Here is an 18,859-nt window from a genome sequence, read left to right on the forward strand (position 1 = left end):
TAAAACTGGAAGGATTAAGCAAGCAGCCCAAAAGGCCCACCAAGGCCATCCAGTGGCGGGTGGCGAGAACTGATCAACGAATCCTCAAACTGAATAGCCTCTTCTCACTGCTTCCCATTTGACTCTCATTTGGGATCCATAATCCTGGGAATCTTACTATTTCCCATCCAACTCTTACACGGCACCCATTATGCACAGACCCTCTCCATTTATTTCTCACTGAGGACCCATCATGCATGTTCATTATCCTTATTCCTTTCACTCACCAGGAACCCTTCATGTCCTCTCCTTATTCCTTGCCTTCTAATTCTCATCAAAGAGTTGCTTATCCTATGCGCTACAGTAATGTTAGCTCTTTTCATTGCTGGTCTACTTTCCCCAAATAGTATGGTGTCTATTAACTAAAGGGAAATAACTTTAATTTTTTACATCTAGAAGTGAGTTTAGTTGAGTTTGAGATTACTCCCCTCTTCACCAACAACTTATTGTGACTATTTTTTTGTGTTCAAAACAAGTTTTTGGTGTGAAATGTTTTATTGTTAGTGGAGATAAAGACTCATCTATTTCAGCAATTATATAATGTTGTAAAATAGTGTTATTTAACAAATTTCATAAAGGTACATGCCCTGTCATGAAAGAGCTTAGAATGTAAATGAGTATCTGAGGAACAGGAAGTGATGTGACTTGCCAAAGATCAGAAGAAATGAAATAGAAATGGAAATGAAATGACGGCAGAAGAAGACCAAACGGCCCATCCAGTCTGCCCAGCAAGCTATGCACTTTTTTTTTTTCCCTCTTACTTGTTACGCTTGGCTCTTAGTACCTTTTAGTTCTATTTCGCTTTCAACCCCACCATTAATGGGGAAGCAGCACTTGAATGCTGGTCTCCAGGTTCTCAGTCCGTTAGCCCTACCCCCTAGCCTCACCCTCTCCTCTTACAACTGTTTGTGAAATTACACCTCTATCTAGCATTCACTAAATAATGATGTAGCCAGGAGCCACAAATTAATGTAAATTTTGGGCAACATGTTTTTCTCCCATGCTGCACACTATGCGCGCACATATCCCTGCATACTGCACCAGTTTCTTGTCGCTTGCAGTGATGGGGGCTGTACCGTATCAGAACTCCCCCACCACCTACACATTGCTACAGAGATGGGGCTGTTCCTGCATCCTTACTTAAGCCCTCCCTCTATCAACTACCTAATGCTTTAGGCTCAGAGGTTTACAGTGACATACAAGAGAGGCACAAAAACCAAGTCAGCAGGAGTTCATTACTGAAAGATGTGATTGGTGGTAAAGAACAAGGCAAGGTCAGGAAAAATATACAAAAAGGATGAACAATGCCTATAAAATAAATGTAGAAATAAGTATAACATTATAAATATTTGCAAACCCCTTTTGTGGAAATGAGGTACACGTTTGGGTATTGCAGTGGCCTAGCAAACTTTGTGCAGTCCTGGTGAGTCTTCCAAATAAGGGGGATACAACTTGCTACTAGACCCAAAAGGTCAGTTTTACGGTCACTCAAGAAATGTTCTGCACACACGGATTTTGTTGTTCCAGTCGAGAAGGAAAAATTGAAGGAAATAAAATCCTCTTCCAGAATTACAGTTTCTCAAAGATACACAGTGCAGCAAAAATATACAATGCGGATCAGCAATGAAGATTCCTGGTGTCTCTGGGACTTCCTTGACCTCCAAGACTTTTCCCAGAATCAATGTGAGTTCCTCTGTTACTATTAAAGATTCTCCCTCCAGGGCTGCAGCCCCTCAGGAATGGTTCCGTCCTCCTCCTCTTCTTCAGATGGACATCCTTCAAAAGTTACACTTACAGAGGTTTGCACCTGTACAGCTATGGATTTTTAGGGTTGTGAATTTGTTTAGCTTCGTTTCATTATTTTACACGCTTAGAGGTCCATATTCAGCTGCAGGCAGTCCGGGTACACAAATCCAGATAACTTAAACCAGAGGGATGTGCATTCGTGCGTCCATTCGTTTGATTTGTTTTGCCTTATTTCGCAGCTAAGCACGTATCTAACAAATGGACGTACAAAACGCATGGTGTGCGCATATGTAGGTGCCCATAGACATAAGCATACACCATTTGTTTTGTGCACCTAGCATCCATTTGTTAGCGGCAAAACAAATCAAGTGAATGGACGCACGAATGCACATCCCTAATATTCAGTGGTACAGCTGCGTCACTGAACATACCCAGATAAATCAAATTTATCAGGATAAACTTGTCCAGATTTCTTAGGGCCTGCTCCGCAGCACGACAAAACTTATATGGTCATTTATCATTTATCAAGCTGCATTATTTTACCATGGAAGGAGTGGATATCATAGGGGACATTCCTGCGACTTTGTACCCCTTCCCAGTAAAATAGTGCAGTGGTTTTGCAGCAATATTTTTTACCTCGGGGATGTGAGAAGGGGGAAAAGCACTTAATGGCAGCCCACTTCACCCAGGGCCACCATCATGTTAAAGGGCCATAGGGCTGAAAAATTGCCCTCACCAAAGTGAAAAAAAAATTGCTCCAGGAGAATCTAGGAAGACCCCCGGTCCACCCTTCCACCACCTCTAGAAGAGGCCCAGCGGGGGAAAAAGTAAAAAGAAATTAATGTAAAGTCACGCGGTGATGCCCCGCCCCTTCCCTTTCTATAAAAATCACCTGGTTCCCACCCTGGCTCCAACCCACATCCAACCACTCCCTCCTTAGACCCTCCCATAGATGAAAACCCTGGTTTTCTAGTAGCCCCTCCACCTCCTCTTTACATAGAAAATGTCCTTGGTGTCTAGTGGGGGCCCCCCAGACATCCCCACATTTCTTTAAGAAATCCCTGGTGTCTAGTGGGTCTGGAGTGTCCCCTAGCTTCAGGCTGGTCGACGCCATCTTTCAAAATAGCAATGGTCAAGGGCCATTTTTCATGGAGGCATTCACAGGGCAGTGCCAGGTTGAGGGAGGCAGTAATGTGTGTAATTTTGGATTTTCAAAATTATGCAGGTTGTTTTGGTTGGAAAAAGTATCCACAGAAAAATAAGGTGCCAATCTCTGTGGGTCCTTTTTCCCTACTTTCTCTTTGAAAACTGGTGGGAAATAGATGGCGAAAGTACCTTATGGACTTTTCATCTGTCCATATATGTTTGAAACTGCTCCTTAGGACAATTATTCAAAAGTTTTTATGTAGGTAAACACATGTTTACCTGAGTTAAAATAAAGTTTACTGTAGATTAAAGTCCGCATGCTGTTTCACAACGTGTGGAATTTTATCCGTGTGAAAGAGAGGTCTGCGTTAGTTCGGGGGAGGGAAAGTATGAACAGTGATTTCATTTTACTTCAAAGCAGGTGCAAAGTAGTGCACACTGGTCCGGATTTTCAAAGGGCAACTTCCCTTGGCAGTTAGATTATTGCCTGCTGTATTTATAATTTTATACTTATTTTTACCTTTTTCCTGCCCTTCCTTTTTTCTATACCACCATGCATAGAATTCACTCAGAATATAATGGCAACCAATTTCTGTTCTCCTATCACCTGTTAATGTTTCTGCACGAACCCAAATCTCAGCGCTAAGACCCCTAAGAGCCATGCACTTCCTGGCCTGCTTCTTTCCTATATTCCTTTTCTCTGTGTGGCACGCATTAGATATATAACAGCACATAGACGTATTACTCTACCCTTGGACATCGTTTTATCAGCTATTAATTACCCTGTAGCAGCACTTACAGATGCAAGATCAGGGGCCTGGCTTGTGTTGCTCACCTAGCAGTTCTGGCTTTTTCCCAGAAAGGATCTGGTAGTATATATGGTAGCTCCTCTCTCCCGGCTGCTGGAAAATCACTCTTGATTTTTCCAATAGGTCTATACACAAAAAGAAAGATGAGTTTTGAATACCATGGGATAAAAAGACAGGTGATAAAAGCTAACGCAACCCCCTCTTTTAAAAGGTCCTCACTTACAAATATCAATGTCAGCTGATGATAGTTTCCCTGTGGTTCCAAAATGAATTCGGATGAATTTGCCCTTGGGTGAAAGTAAGAGAAAATAAGAATATAAGAAGTGCTAAGCTAGGTCAGACCAATAGTTTATTGAGCTCAGCTTTCTTTCTCCAAAAGTGACCAGTCTATGTTACTTGGAGGAACTAGTCAGAGCACAAATTGGCATGCTGCTCATTCCTAGAAGTGGGAAGTGGGCTCCTCCCACTGTACCTTGGGGTATTCTTGCCTTGTTTGGGCTATTTTGCCTGACTCACCATCTTGTCATGCCTTGGGATGTTCATGCCACTGTTGTTACAGCTTTGTCTCTCTTTCGATGCCTTAGGGTGTATTTGCCACAATGACTATTGCCCTGTTTAGGAGCCCTGCGGGTGTCCTTTTATTTATTTATTTATTTGATGTATATTCTGCCTTTCAGATACTTCAGAGCAGATTACATTCAGATACGGTAGGTATTTCCCTATCCCCAGAGGGCTTACAACCCGAGGACCTCATTTACTAAGCATTTTTCCCATAGTCACAGAATGGGAGAAATGCCTTAGTAAATCAGGCCCTAAGTTTGTACCTGCCACTATTGTTGGTGCCCTTTCCCCCTGAAAGGGGGAAAGGGCACCAACCTTTCCCCCTTTCCCCCCAAGGTACCCCCTTGGTACCTTGGGGGTTTTCATGTCACTGTTGGTGTTCCTCTTTGGTGACTTGGGTTGTTCATGAACCTATTCAGTCTGTTTTGCCCCCACTGCAGTTCCTTGGAGTGTTTATGTGTTGGTTCTACTTTGTAAGTCACACAGAATTTAAGATGGCGTGAGTAATAAACTTAAACTTTGCTCCTCATTTGATGTTTTGGGCTGTTCATGGCTCTGTTGATGCTCCTTTGCTTCTGTTCTGAAAATACAGCCCCCTTCTGAAGACAAAGCCGCATGGGGCCAGCAGCACAAACGCTTGCTGCTTCTACTCCTGCAGTGACAGTGGCAGTGGTGTGGCTCCTCCTCAATCCGGTGCCCTGGGAGTCGCCCGTCTCGCCCACCTCTTCTAATGACCCTGCATCTAGCTTCCCAGTGTTTATGCCCTTTCCTATTCACCTCATTTGGACTTGCTTTCCAGTTTTTAGAAGATGGCTTTAATAGTCAAGAGATTATTCTCTTCATTTTTCATATGAATTTCATTTTTTTCTCCTAATCATAATTCTGTATTTTAACTTTTTCCCAGGAGCAGGCGTTAATAGCTGTGCGCATCAAAAAAAGATGAAAAATATAACAAAAAAAAACAATTTGACAGTGGGACCCAACATGAAAACACGCCGTGTTTATCGGCGTCGGTTTATCATACCGGCGGACAGCCACGAAAACCGATGCCGATAAACCCGGTGTTGGCTTTCATGACAACCATTTGCCGCTGAAAACCAACGCCGGGTTTATCGGCGTCGGTTTTCGTGACCGGCTTATGGCAGTCACGAAAACCGATTGGGTTCGCATTAGCAAGGATGCAAGCGACCCTAGTGCATCCTTGCTAACACAACCCCCTCATTTCAATATTGCATGGCGCCCACCTTGGGGGCACCTGGGGCGTGTTAAGAGAGCAGGCGCTGATTGTTCAGCGCCCGCTTTCTACGCGAGTTTATTGCATCGGCCCCCATAGTGAATCAGGTACTATAAATGAATAATAACCTTTTCCCATCTCTCATCTTCCCACAAAATCGTTAGTGTAATGGATAAAGCCATCTTTTTTTCTCTGTGTGAAGAATCTCTTCCTCTGAAGGTGCTGGGATTTATTTCCTCTCAGCCTGAGGAGATACTCCAACTACTGTTTATTGTTCTGTAGTAAAACGTTTCTAGTTGAATTTAGTGCTACATATATGCATCTTAATTCATCTTTTCTTACTCCTCCGCTCTTTTCACAAACATAGCCCAGGCTGCAGGAAACTCTTGCATCTCTTTATGGTGAGTGACCCATTCTTGTTCTTGTATCACTTGGATATCCCAGTTTTTGGATGGGTGCCCTAAACTAAACCCCACCCATACTCCAATCATGGTCTGAGGAAGGCAACACAGAGTAGGATAACCTCTTTGTTCTTTGCTTCCATGCCCACCACAAGCCTGGCTCTGGCTTTCCTTGAGACATTTATTCACACTTTATCAATGGGCAATATATGGTGACATGCCAATGAAGTTAGGGCCACTTCAAGGGCTTTGCACTGTACTCTCTACAGTATCATATAGGCAAGTACTTACAAAGCGGGAGGAATTGTCATTCCTCAGCGTTTTTGCATTTCCAAAGGCTTCCATGGCTGGATTAGCTTCAATAATCTGGTCCTCGAGGGTTCCCTGTAAATAAGGCAGGCGAGAACTTAATGTCATCACTAAAAAGTTCGATAATAATAGCACCTGCAGGGCTGTTTTTAGGCAATATGAAATATGTACAATTGCGCCAGACCAGGCAGCGCTGTAGAAGGACAAGAGAGTCAGGTTGGACATGCAGGCTCCACTTCTTATAAAGTGGGAGAAGCTTCTGGGGCCATACGTGGGCTTTGCCATTTGGAAAGCACGGCTGAAGTAGGTTGTCAGTGAGCACGGGGCCTAGGTAAAGCACCACGTTTTATTACCACACCAGGTCCCACTCCAGATGGCTCTGAGAACATGATCCCTGTCATCCAATCAAATAGGGAAAGCTAACCTTTATTTCATGTATTCGTTTTCTTACCCGTCCTTTTGCATGGCATGCAGAACAGGGTGCAAAATGGCTAAAATGCCACACAAGCAGCGTATAACACAAACAGTCTCACTTAGAGGATACTTTTGTAACAGCCCATGTGTGGCTGAAGTCCGAGTGTAGAACGTACAAGCAGATTAGAGCCCAATTTTTCCAAGCTGATCTATGTGCTTAAGTCCACTTTGAAAATTAGGAGGTGCACGCAGAACTCTGAGTGGCATTACCTGCGCACATTTATGCCTGGGTGGGAACTGGTGTACATATATATGCAGAGTTTTAGAAATCAAAAGACTGCATGTTAATGGTTTCCCCATCCCTACTTTACCCCAGGAATGCCTCATTCAAGTATGCGTAAAAGTACATGTGAAATCGCTTCCATGTATACTTTTACGCATCCCCCCCGCAGACTCAACCTAGGTTCATAAAACCTTAGGTGATCTTTAAGAAACCATCTCCATCCCCTCAAACAGCTTTAAAAACCCAAGGCCTTAAAATAAATTCTGTAAAATGCTGGAAGATAATGGAGATCTTGTAAAAGCGGGGACATACTAACCCTTGCCATTGTTTTTTGGACTAACTGCAAACAGTGCAAATACTTTTTTGGAAACCCTACCAGTAAGCTGTTATAGCAGTCCAATCTTGTATTTCCTAAGCTTGAACCATTTTACAGATATCATGTTTAAGCAAAAAAAATAAAAATTAGTGAACTTGATTAATCTTTCTAAGTTGCAGACGACCCCTTGTCTTGGAGCTTCTCATTCTATGTAAAATCCCTCCTTCCCATACCTTATTTGAATAGTCCTATCTTATCTTTCCTTTTCCTTCTTCCTACCCATATTGAAGGTAATTTTATAACAGCCTGTGTAGGGCTAAAGTCTGCAAGGATTTTGTATTTGCAGACTTTAGCCTGAATTTTCAAAGTGTCCTTAAACTTATAAATTCAATCTGAAAATGTGCAGGTTATCCTGGTACACACTTCGGAGCCAGCTGTAATTTTCTGCATGTACAGTATATTTGCATGCATAATTTAAAAAATGTGAAAATATGCCCATATATGTCATCCCTGCCCCAATTCCACCCCTTGGAACATCTCTCACTAGTGCAGATAAAAACGTGCTTGCAGTGGGGTTTCACGAGCAGTTTTTTACACACACACGCAAGCTTGTCTCCATGCCCCATACTCTTTCTTTTTCTCCTAAGAACACAAGAACATATGAAACTCCATGCTAGGGCAGACCAAGGGTCATCGAGCCCAACATTCTGCCTCCAACAGTGGCCAGTCCAGGTCACAAGAATCCAGCAGATCCCCAATAGTTGATCTGTTTCTTCTAGCTCTCTCCCAGGGATAAGCGCTGGCCTTCCTGAGTCTCCTTAGCTAATAACTGTTTATGAACTTTTCCTTCAGGATCTTGTCCAGTCCTCTTTGGAACCCCATGATGTTAGTTGCCTTGTCCACATCCTCTGCTAAGTGAAAAAATACTTCCTACGCTTTGTTTTAAATCTGCCAGTTCCTAGTTTCATGGCATATCCCCTAGACCTGGCATTATTTCAATAGGTAAATAACCATTTCCTATTTATCCGATCCACTCCATTCATAGTTTTATAAATCTCAATCATTTCCCTCTCTGTCATCTCTTTTCCATGCTAATGAACCTTAAGCTAGTTAGTCTTTCTCCATAAGGAAGCTTTTCCATCCCCTTTATCATTTTGTTGCCCCTTTCTGTACTTTCAGTCCACCATGTCTTTTTTGAGATGGGTACCAGAACTATACACAGTACTCATAGTGCGGTCACACCATGGATCTATACAAGGGCATTATGACATTCTCAGTTTTGTTCTCTATTCCTTTCCAAATAATTCCTCACTTCTATTTGCTTTTTTGACCGCTGCCACACACTGAGACGAAGATTTTAAGGTATTAGCCACCTTTTTCTAGGTGGTGACTCCTATCACAAAATTTAGCATCGTAGTTGGGATTATTTTTCTCTATGTGGATTATTTTGCACTTGTCCACATTAAATTTCATCTGCCATTTAGATGCCCAGTCTCCTAATCTCACGAGGTCCCTTCCGCAGTTCCTCACAATCCATTGCTGTTTTAATGACTCAAAACAATTTTGTGTCATCATTGTTCCCTTCTCCCGATCATTTATGAATATGCCAAATAGCACAGCTCCTAATATAGATCCCTGGGGCACTCCTCTAACAACTTTTCTCCATTTGGAAAACTGACCATTTAGTCCTATCCTCTGTTATCCAGTTATGAATCCACAATAGGACACTGCCTCTGATCCCATGACCTCACGATTTCCTGAGCAGTCTCTCATAGGGGGCTTTGTCTTATACCTTCTGGAATTGCAAATACATTGGCTGACCTTTATCTACAAGTTTATTTACATCTTCAAAAAAATCCAGTAAATTGGTAAGGCAAGACTTCTCTTTGCAAAAGCCATGTTGACTCTCCCCCATGAAACCGTCTTCTCTTTGTTTCTCTACCATTTTGTCCAGCACCTGTGTCAGGCTCGCCAGTTTATAATTTCCCAGAATTCCTCTGGAGCTTCCTATCTCTTCCTGCTTTCTCTCCTCCAACCCATCCCACCCCCTCCCCATTCCCTCTTCCCTTTCAGCCTCTTTCTTGTCCCTCTCTCTCTCCTATGTGCTTTCCTGGTCAGATTTTCTCTCCTCCTTGTCCATCACTCCCACAATCTAAGCACCTGCCCGCTCTTCTGTTACCTGTTTATTCTTGCTCTCTCCTAGATTCCTTCTCCCTTTAGCCTTTCTTTCAACAAATACAAGTGTGAGTGTGCACAGGTCTGGGGAAAAAGTTCATGGGCTGGGAGGGAGAAGGCTGGGTATTGTCCCAGTGCTAGTCTGAAGACCGTTTTGGGACATGTTTTGTTGGAATGAGGGAATGCCTGCATTAAAGCCCCACTGGAATGCCTTGGACTGAACACATGATTTTTGCAGAGCAGATAAAAAATATTCTGAATTAGGGATTGTCCATTTGAATACAGGTCTTTGACCATGTGAGCTGTACCCACAATGCAAAAGGATAATTACAGTTTACATGAGGAGTTTGCTTTGCAAGTAGTAGCTGGAATGAACCCAGGCTTGGAATGTGTAATACTCACCCCTGTCTTAGTGGCAACTTCTTGCTAGAGGAAGAAAAGGAAAAAAAAACAATTTTATTCTAAAATACCAAATAATGCTGAAATGAAAACTGCCATCTCCTCAGGCTGTGGATATAAAGTGCAAAAACTGTACATAAATAAAAAATATTTTCCATTTTTTTAGACTTCAATATACAGTGCAGTTGACATGAAAGGAGCCATTTTGGTCACTAATGATGGTATATCATGTCTCACATCAGAGTAAGAGCACTGAAGTAGAGTTGTTTCTTCCTTTTGGATTTGATTTTGTTAGAGTTCCAGCTGCTATGCAGCCTGTCATCTCCCAGGGGACCCTGGTGAGCCCTGCTTGGAACCATACCCTCCAGCATGTCTATGGTCCCTGTCCTCTGCACCACCAGAGGACCTCCATGAGCTCTTGACTCTAGCTGGCCAAGCCCTTCTCTCCTGCCTGCACCACACCACACCACACCACACCACACCCTGTCTGTTCTTCCCCTCAATGCTCCAACAATGCTTCCCCTCAATGCTCCAACATTGAGTCCTCATTGGTTCCCTCCTTTAACCACTCTCACTTTGCGGCCTTCCAAGGCTTTTCCTTGTGTTCTGTGTGGCCTTGGGGCTTTTTGATTCTAGTTCTGCCCAGCTTGTTCCTGCGCCCTGTATGCTTTCTAAACCTGCCTTGCCTTTATGGCCTACCCTAGGTCTCTTGGTTTCTTGACCTCTGGCCTAGCCTGGGATTCCTAGGTCTTTTCCCTGTTTCTGAGCCTTTCTCTGCCTTGTCCTTCAAGGCCTTCCTATTGTACCCCTCAGGCTTTTATGTTTCATGTAGTCCTTGTCCTGGTTTATCATGTCTTCTCCTAGTCAGTCTTGCCCCAGTTCTGGTGTTCCAGTTCCATGCTTACCTGCACCCTGCCCCTATATACCAGCTCCACCCTTACCTACACTCAGTTACATTGTTCCAGTTGCTTGCTTCTCTGCATCCAGCTCCATGCTTACCTGCATCCTGTCCCTATGTTCCAGCTCCACCCTTACCTACACTCAGTTTTATTGTTCCAGTTGCTTGCTTCTCTGCATCCAGTTCCATGCTTACCTGCATCCTGTTCCTATGTTCCAGCTCCACCCTTACCTACACACAGTTCCATTGTTCCAGTTGCTCGCTTCCCTGCATCCAGTTCCATGCTTACCTGCATCCTGTCCCTATGTTCCAGCTCCACCCTTACCTACACTCAGTTACATTGTTCCAGTTGCTTGCTTCTCTGCATCCAGCTCCATGCTTACCTGCATCCTGTCCCTATGTTCCAGCTCCACCCTTACCTACACTCAGTTTTATTGTTCCAGTTGCTTGCTTCTCTGCATCCAGTTCCATGCTTACCTGCATCCTGTTCCTATGTTCCAGCTCCACCCTTACCTACACTCAGTTCCATTGTTCCAATTGCTCACTTACCTGCATCCAGTTCCACGCTTACCTGCATCCTGTTCCTATGCTCCAGCTCCATCCTTACCTACACACAGTTCCATTGTTCCAGTTCGTCGTGTACATGCATCCAGTTCCACGCTTACTTGCACCCTGTTCCTGTGTTCCTGTACCACCCTTACCTGCACTCCCTTCCAATGTTCCAGTTCCACGCTTACCTGCACTCTGTTCCTGTGTTCCAGCTCCACCTTTATCTACACTCAGTTCCATTGTTCCAGTTCTGCGCTTACCTGCATTTAGTTCCACGCTTCCCTGCACCCTGTTCCTCTGTTCCAACTCCACCCTTACCAGCACTCAGTTCCAGAATTCCAGTTCCATCTTACCTGCACCCTGTTTCTGTGTTCTAGCTCTACCCTTACCTACACTCAATTCCATTGTTCCAGTTCTGCGCTTAACCTGAATCCAGTTCCACGCTTACCTACACTCTGTTCCAGTGTTCCCAAGTTTAATCTTACCTCCATGCAGCTTCAGTGTTCCTGAACTCCAGTCCAGTCTGCACTTTGCTCCAGAACTCCAGCTCAACCTGCACTTTGCTCCAGAATTTCAATCCAGCCTATACTTCATTCTTGAGCTCCAGCCCAGCCTGCACTTCGCTCCAGAATTTCAATCCAGCCTATACTTCATTCATGAGCTCCAGCCTAGCCTGCACTTCACTTCAGAATTGCAGTCCAGCCTGCACTTTGCTCCAGAACTCCAGCTCAACCTGCACTTTGCTCCAGAATTTCAATCCAGCCTATACTTCGTTCTTGAGCTCCAGCCCAGCCTGCACTTCGCTCCAGAATTTCAATCCAGCCTATACTTCGTTCTTGAGCTCCAGCCCAGTCTGCACTTCGCTCCAGAATTTCAATCCAGCCTAAACTTCATTCATGAGCTCCAGCCTAGCCTGCACTTCGCTCCAGAGCTCCATCTCAGCCTGCACTTCACTTCAGAATTCCAGTCCAGCCTGTACTTCATTCCTGAGCTCCAGCCCAGCCTGCATTTGTTCCTCGTTCCAGACTCACAGACTGCCCACACCTATTTCCAGCCTTGCTATCTGTGCCATTCCCGGAGGTGGTATTCACAATACTCTTTTTACAGCTGCTCTCACAAAATATTACTCACCTTTCCAAATCTGAGCTCACGGCAAGGTACAATCCAGAAACAGGATTTAGAATCTGAGAGGCCCAGTTTATTAAAGGTTTCTCCCATTTTGTGTCTATGGGAAAAATACTTAGGGCCTGATTTTCAAAAGCATTTTCATGCTTAAAAAGGGTTTTAAATGCATAAATGCACTTTACCCATGTAAGGAGGCTTTTGAAAATTGATACAGTATATGCCATTAAATTGTCTATAGGATTTACCAGCGTAAGTGCACTTTACGTGGGTAAATGGCTTTTGAAAATTGCTACAATATTAGTTACATTTAAACATGTAAATCCTTTTGAAAATTCTCCCCTTAGTAAACAGTGTGCTACGTTTGTACCTGAGGCAATGGAGAGTGAAGTGACTTGCCCAAGGTTATAAGGAGCATCAATGGTTCTTACCTTTTGGCTTTAACTGCATGGCTGCTACTTCATGCCTTTTCACTTCTGTGCATGTTCAGAGTATACGAGAAATGCAAATAAAGCTACAAAAATGGATTATTTGGGTTATTACAAAACTTGTGTTGGTAAGATGTGGGTGGGAGAAGCTTAAGTGTTGGATTATGTATAGCAGTGGTCCCCATCCTTGTCCTGGGGGCCCACCAGCCAGTCGGGTTTTCAGGAACTCCACACTGAATATGCATGAGAGAAAATTAGCATGTTATGAAGGCAGTGCATGCAAAGTTTCTCTCATGCATAGTCAATGTGGAGTTCCTGAAAACCCGACTGGCTGGTGGGCCCCCAGGACAGGATTGGGGACCACTGATGTATAGGACGTTTTAGAACCACAGAGAGAACTAACAGTGCCTGGAGCAGCCTACCAGAGGAGATGGGAGAGGCCAGCATTTCAAAGGAATTTAGAACTGGGCTGAGAAGACCTGCCGGGGAGAGAAGCTGGTGTTGGTTTAAATATGGGAATTTACCTGTTCATCTACCCAAAATAGTAAAGAAGCAGAGAGGATGACAACTGTGCAGATGCAGGTGGTTCAGTTAATCCTTATCTGATGTCTTCTGCTCTGTTATTATGTAAGTGCAAGAATGAAATTAAAATCATGGGGATGGCAGTTTTGATGCTCCCTCTGCCTGAGGGACTGCAAACTCATTTCCAAAGAGAAACTCCTTGTGGAGTTTGCAGCTGCAGGGGAGGAGGTGCAATATATGTGCTGAAAATACAGGTGGAGACTTGAAAATGAAATCTCTGTGTAATCTCATTGTGCATAATTTTAATCCTCCCTGGGTGGGGGTGCGGAGGCGATAGTCAGACCCTGTTTTTTTATGCGGGTGAACACACTTTTTTTTACCTGCATTATTAACACGTTTGATCTTCACTCCTTGATATTTCTGACGCTTTGCTCATGCAGTATATAATTACTGTTAAACAAAAATGGCTACCTGCATGTCAACTGGATAAGCTAGATCAGGAAATCTAATGCACAGCATTCGAAATGGAAAATATTTGCAGTCTGATCACCAGGATCCTGTATCCAGCACTCCTCTTCAAAGCCAGAGGAGCAGGCAGGTCTTCTGGGAGAAACGGCAAACAAGTTTAGCTTTCAGGAGTTACTTTACTCATTCAGTTCAAATAAGATGAAGGATTAAATTGAGCAATTCACATACATCTGTTAAGGATATTAGATGATGGGAGGAGAAGCTTTCACAAGACAGAAACAAAAATAAGAAGGGATTGCTGGGGTATGTTGGATCCAGATCCATGGGGCCATGGATCTGCAGAGAAAGCAAAGGAGAGCTGGGCCAGTCTGAAGCTCCAAGTACGGAGAAGATGTGAGAAAAAGAAGCACAGGTGAAAACCGCCAAAAACAGAAAAGAGAAAACCAGGCGTAATCAAGGAAAGCAAGGCTTCAAAAGGCAGGGAGGGGATGGCAATAGGGCCTTCCGGGGCTCCTGAAGAACGGAAAAATGTGGAAACAAAACTGCTTTCCCCGGGCAAAATAAAGAGGAAGGTTTCCAGGTTTCCAGACAGTGCAGAGACTTTGTAAAAGGCTCTTTGGTTTCTGCCTTCTCCAGGGTGACAGTTAAAGCTCTAGGAAAAGATAAAATAGAAGCCAAAAAGGATTGCAAAAGGCAACATGAAAAAAAAAAAAAAAAAAAAAGAAAAGAAGAAAAAAAAATTAGTCAAAAAGGTAGGGGACAGAGGTTTGAGAGAGTGCGCTTACGGCTTTCTTGCCCATGCCATCACCCAAGGCTGCTACAATGGCAAAGTACTGTATCACACGCTTCGTGTTTACTGTTTTACCAGCACCAGATTCTCCGCTTGAGAGCAACAGAAAGAAGAAGAAGAAGAAGAAAATCTCAAGAAAAGATACAAACAATATTGTTAAAAAAAAAAAAAAATCCAAAAAACAAGAACCCACAAGAAAGAAATGGAAATCTGTAGGAAAAAAAACAATTGAATAGAACTGTGGTCAAACAGTTTGCTGATCTTACACCATCTGATTTAATCTGGCCTGAGCAGACTATTTCCCCTGGCTCTGTGTTCCTGCCATAGTTTCTGTAGCATTCTTGATGCATTTTATTCTGTCGTAATGTTTGTTGTACTGATTAAATCTGATATTGTTTATGTATTTAGAACTGAATTTTCCAAAGCCATTCATGTGCATGAACCTGTGAGGGCAATGCTGGAATTTGCTGGGAGCGTTACAGTACCGCTGCGATCCTGGTGGTCTGACGGTTTTGGGGGTGCCAGCTAGGATGGGAGGATCACGACTGGGGCTGGGAGAGGGCATGAGGAGGGGGCCTAGAAGCTCCTCAAATCAATAAGCCTACAGCATTTTGAAAATCTTTTCGAGGGATCTTGGGTGCGGGGGAAGGGGGGTAGTTTGGGCAATTTGCCCGACATTACTTTCAGTTTCACAGGGGGCAGAGAGGTTGGAGCATTGGGCCAGCAGGCCTGCAAGTGGCTTTTATAATTTTGTTTCTGCCACTTAACCGGCTATATTTTGAATATAGTTATCAGGGTACCCATATCTGAATAACTTATTCGGCTAGCTCTGAATATTGGAGTTAGCCAGATAAATTACATATCCAGCTAAGTTAACTCTGCTTCGGAAGCCTCCAATTTATCCAGATAAATTTTATCCAATTAATAATAATAATAATAAAGAATCCAGATGTTTAAACATCAGGGTTTGTCTGACTAACTCAAATGTTATCTGGACAAGCCCCTCTGAATATGGATCTCACTGAACTAAAGGAGTTTGTTGGACTATAAATAGAATAGTAGCATAGTAAGTGACGGCAGATAAAGACCAAAATAGTCCATCCAGGCTGTCCAGCAAGGTGTTTAGAATTGTAACTGCTGCTCCATGCGGGCTCTTCTCTTATCGGGGTTATAAAAAGCCTTTGGGTTCTCCAAGCATAAAGAGCTGTGCACTGACACCCACCCTGCAGGCACAAGTCCATTCTTACAGAGTGATTTCATGGCAGAAAACAGCTCCAATTGTGTGCTCAACGAAGAGGACAGAAAGCCAGGGATGGTCTCTAGGACAATAGCCAGCATTCCTCTCTGCCTTACCTAATTAGGTTATAGCTTGCAATACAAATGCTAGCAGTGCTGGCAGAGGCAGCTCTTTATTTAGCCTTCACCCATATGTCATGGAACATAACCTGAGCCACATGGCCTCTCCCTCCAGAGTTTCCTGTACATGGGCCGAGGCTGATAAGCATGAGCACTCCATGGACTTTGGCCAGGCTCAGTTGCTTTCTCCCATCTTTGCAATTTCTGTTGTGACTGTCCCTAGTTGCATTCAGCGGGGGGGAAATATTCAAAGCTCAGTTGTAACATGAAAAGTTACGTGCCCAAAGGCTTTGAATATCAACATCACGGGGATCGCATCAATAATCAAAGCAAATTGTATGTGTAGTTTTGCTTTGATTATTGCTGCAAGTACAAAATAGGCATGGCATTTGCACCTGCTTTTTGTGCAGAGAAACATTTAAAGGAATACAACATGCATAGATTTGAAAATAATAATAAATATGTATTTCATGCCTCATCACCAAAAGGCTCTTGCTAAAATGTAACCTCTATGCATTATTTTCCTCCCTGTGACTTTAAACCTGCTCTCGGGAACACTTCCTGTCAATGCAGGCAGAAGCATGTGAGTTGTAAAACAGCGTGCATGCTTTTCCCTGCATTGAGGCTGGGCAGGTTACATACAGCTGATTGACGTGAGTAAAAAGCATTTTATAGGCAGCAAAGCTGAAGAGAGCAGGGCCTGAAATGGCCTATAGGCAGAAGAGGTGGATGCTGTCTCTTTGGCAGATTTTAGGCACGCTTGGAACAGATGTTGAGGGCAATGTTGAAAAAAGGTTTGAAAGAACAAGTGAAGATTTGGGGGAGAGACATAAAGGATTTTGTGTGTGCTTCTACCTAAATTAGATGAATATCTATTGGATAAACTAGATTGACCACACTGGTCTTTATCTGTCATTTACTATGCTACCATAACATCGGCTTTCAAAATTGCCATCTTAGAGGGTCATTTTCAAACAGCCTGCATACATTTTCAGGCAGAAATGCACATGAGTTACATCAATTTTCAAAGCAGACTTATGCGCATTAAGTCCACATTGAAAATGATTCCACCAAATCTACTCACCCAAGTTCTACCTACTAAAACGTCCTAATAAATTTCCTGTGAAAATGTCCATTCATGCTTTTGAAAATCCAAAGGTATGCATGTAAATCCAAACTCGGTCAGCCAGAGTAAATTTATGCATGACGAGGACATACGTGCGTAAGTTTACCCATTTATTGGACAGGCAATTTTGAAAAAGGCCACATCTGTGGTAAAACATTGTTTTCCCATGTAAATGTTTTAGAAAATTTCAAAATTACCCTCCCTATGCTCATTTTGCTTTGACCTAATGAAAGGAATATGGTTTTTGAGAACTTGTTATAAATATATTTAGTCCAACAAAAGGTATCATCTGGTTGAGCCTTCTTTCTTTTGAATAATCACAACTTTTGAATAATTCACAACTCTCTCTCAGATGCCCTTGCCTTCTGGAACACATGTCTTGCCAACATAAATGACTTCCTCACCAACATCCACCTCGCTCTAAACTCCTCCAAAACAGAGCTGCTCCTTATCTCTCCTCACCTCCCCCCAAACCACCGATCTCCAACGATCCAGCTTTCAATGTCATAACACCCCAACCCACAGTAAGAGACCTTGGGGTTATCATAGATCAACAACTCAATCTCAAAAAACAGATCAACTCCATCCTCAAAGAAGGTTTCTTCAAGCTTCACATCCTGAAGAAACTCAGACCCCTCCTCCACTATCATGACTTCCGCACCGTCGTCCAAGCCACCCTTTCCTCAAAGCTGGACTACTGTAATGCCCTCTTCCTCGGCCTACCCTCCTCCACCACCAAGCCCTTACAAATGCTCCAGAATGCCATCGCCAGGGTCATCACCAACTCAAGGAAAGCTGATCACATTACCCCTATACTCAAAGAACTCCACTGGCTCCCCATCGCATCCCGAATTCTCTTCAAAATTCTAACCATAGTGCACAAGTCCATCCACTCGCACAATTCCAATTGGTTGGATGAACCCTTTCGTCCTATACGCACTGAACGACCCACTCGCACTGTCAACAAAGGCACCCTCTCCATTCCCCCTTTGAAAAAAGCCCACCTCTCCTCTACTAGGGACCGTGCACTATCCATTGCAGGCCCTAAACAATGGAACGCCCTCCCTACCACTCTCAGGCTAGAGCCATGTTACGCCAAGTTCAGAAAAAAACTTAAAACATGGCTCTTCCGACAAGCCTACCCTGATTAAGTACACTGACTTCCGCAAGTATCTTGCCTACGCCTTGTATATTCCTGTAAATAGTCCTTTGCAGTTTTATTTATTGCTTTAATTCCTCCACCTCCTGCTCTTTGTATACTCCTCCTTGTTCGCCCTCCCTGTTCATTGTAATTTCTGCCTTTAAAGTTACATTGTAAACCGGTATGATGTATGCATACTAATACCGGTATATAAAAGTTTTTAAATAAATAAATAAATAAATAAATAAATAATCCAGAAAAGCCGGATACTGAAACGCTTCTTCATATCATCTAGTCTAGTGACTCCATGTCATCACAGAGGAAAGAAAATGTTCAGTGAGGTGCATATTTAAAAAACCAGCAGGCGGGTAAGTTATTCAGATAATGGTGTCTACATAACTTTATCCAGATATCTCCCCAGGCGGACTTATCTGCATAACCTTAGCCAGACAGCGCTGACCATCAGTGCTGGCCCTGTCCTGGGAACACCTCCAGCCCTGCTTCTTTTTGGGAGGGGAACAATTTTCCTGGATAAAATGTACACATTCAGGGGAGAGGGTGGGCTGGGGGGAAGGTATTTAAACCCTTGGAGATTTGTTTGGCTAACTCCCGAAGTTTATTGTACAA

General features: G+C 43.4%; 1 protein-coding gene across 1 annotated transcript in view; it reads right to left on the reverse strand.

The window, feature by feature from the left end:
• MYH7B (myosin heavy chain 7B) overlaps positions 1-18,859 on the reverse strand; it is a 138,431-nt gene that overhangs the window by 81,119 nt on the left and 38,453 nt on the right. The window contains exons 7-11 of the mRNA XM_029614647.1: positions 14,605-14,701; positions 9,836-9,859; positions 6,228-6,320; positions 3,964-4,027; positions 3,767-3,865 (exon numbers count right to left, since the gene is read on the reverse strand). Coding sequence (XP_029470507.1) covers positions 3,767-3,865; positions 3,964-4,027; positions 6,228-6,320; positions 9,836-9,859; positions 14,605-14,701 — 377 coding nt within the window. The remainder of the gene's footprint in view (positions 1-3,766; positions 3,866-3,963; positions 4,028-6,227; positions 6,321-9,835; positions 9,860-14,604; positions 14,702-18,859) is intronic.

Source organism: Rhinatrema bivittatum, chromosome 8, assembly GCF_901001135.1.
Source record: "Rhinatrema bivittatum chromosome 8, aRhiBiv1.1, whole genome shotgun sequence".
NCBI lineage: Eukaryota > Metazoa > Chordata > Amphibia > Gymnophiona > Rhinatrematidae > Rhinatrema > Rhinatrema bivittatum.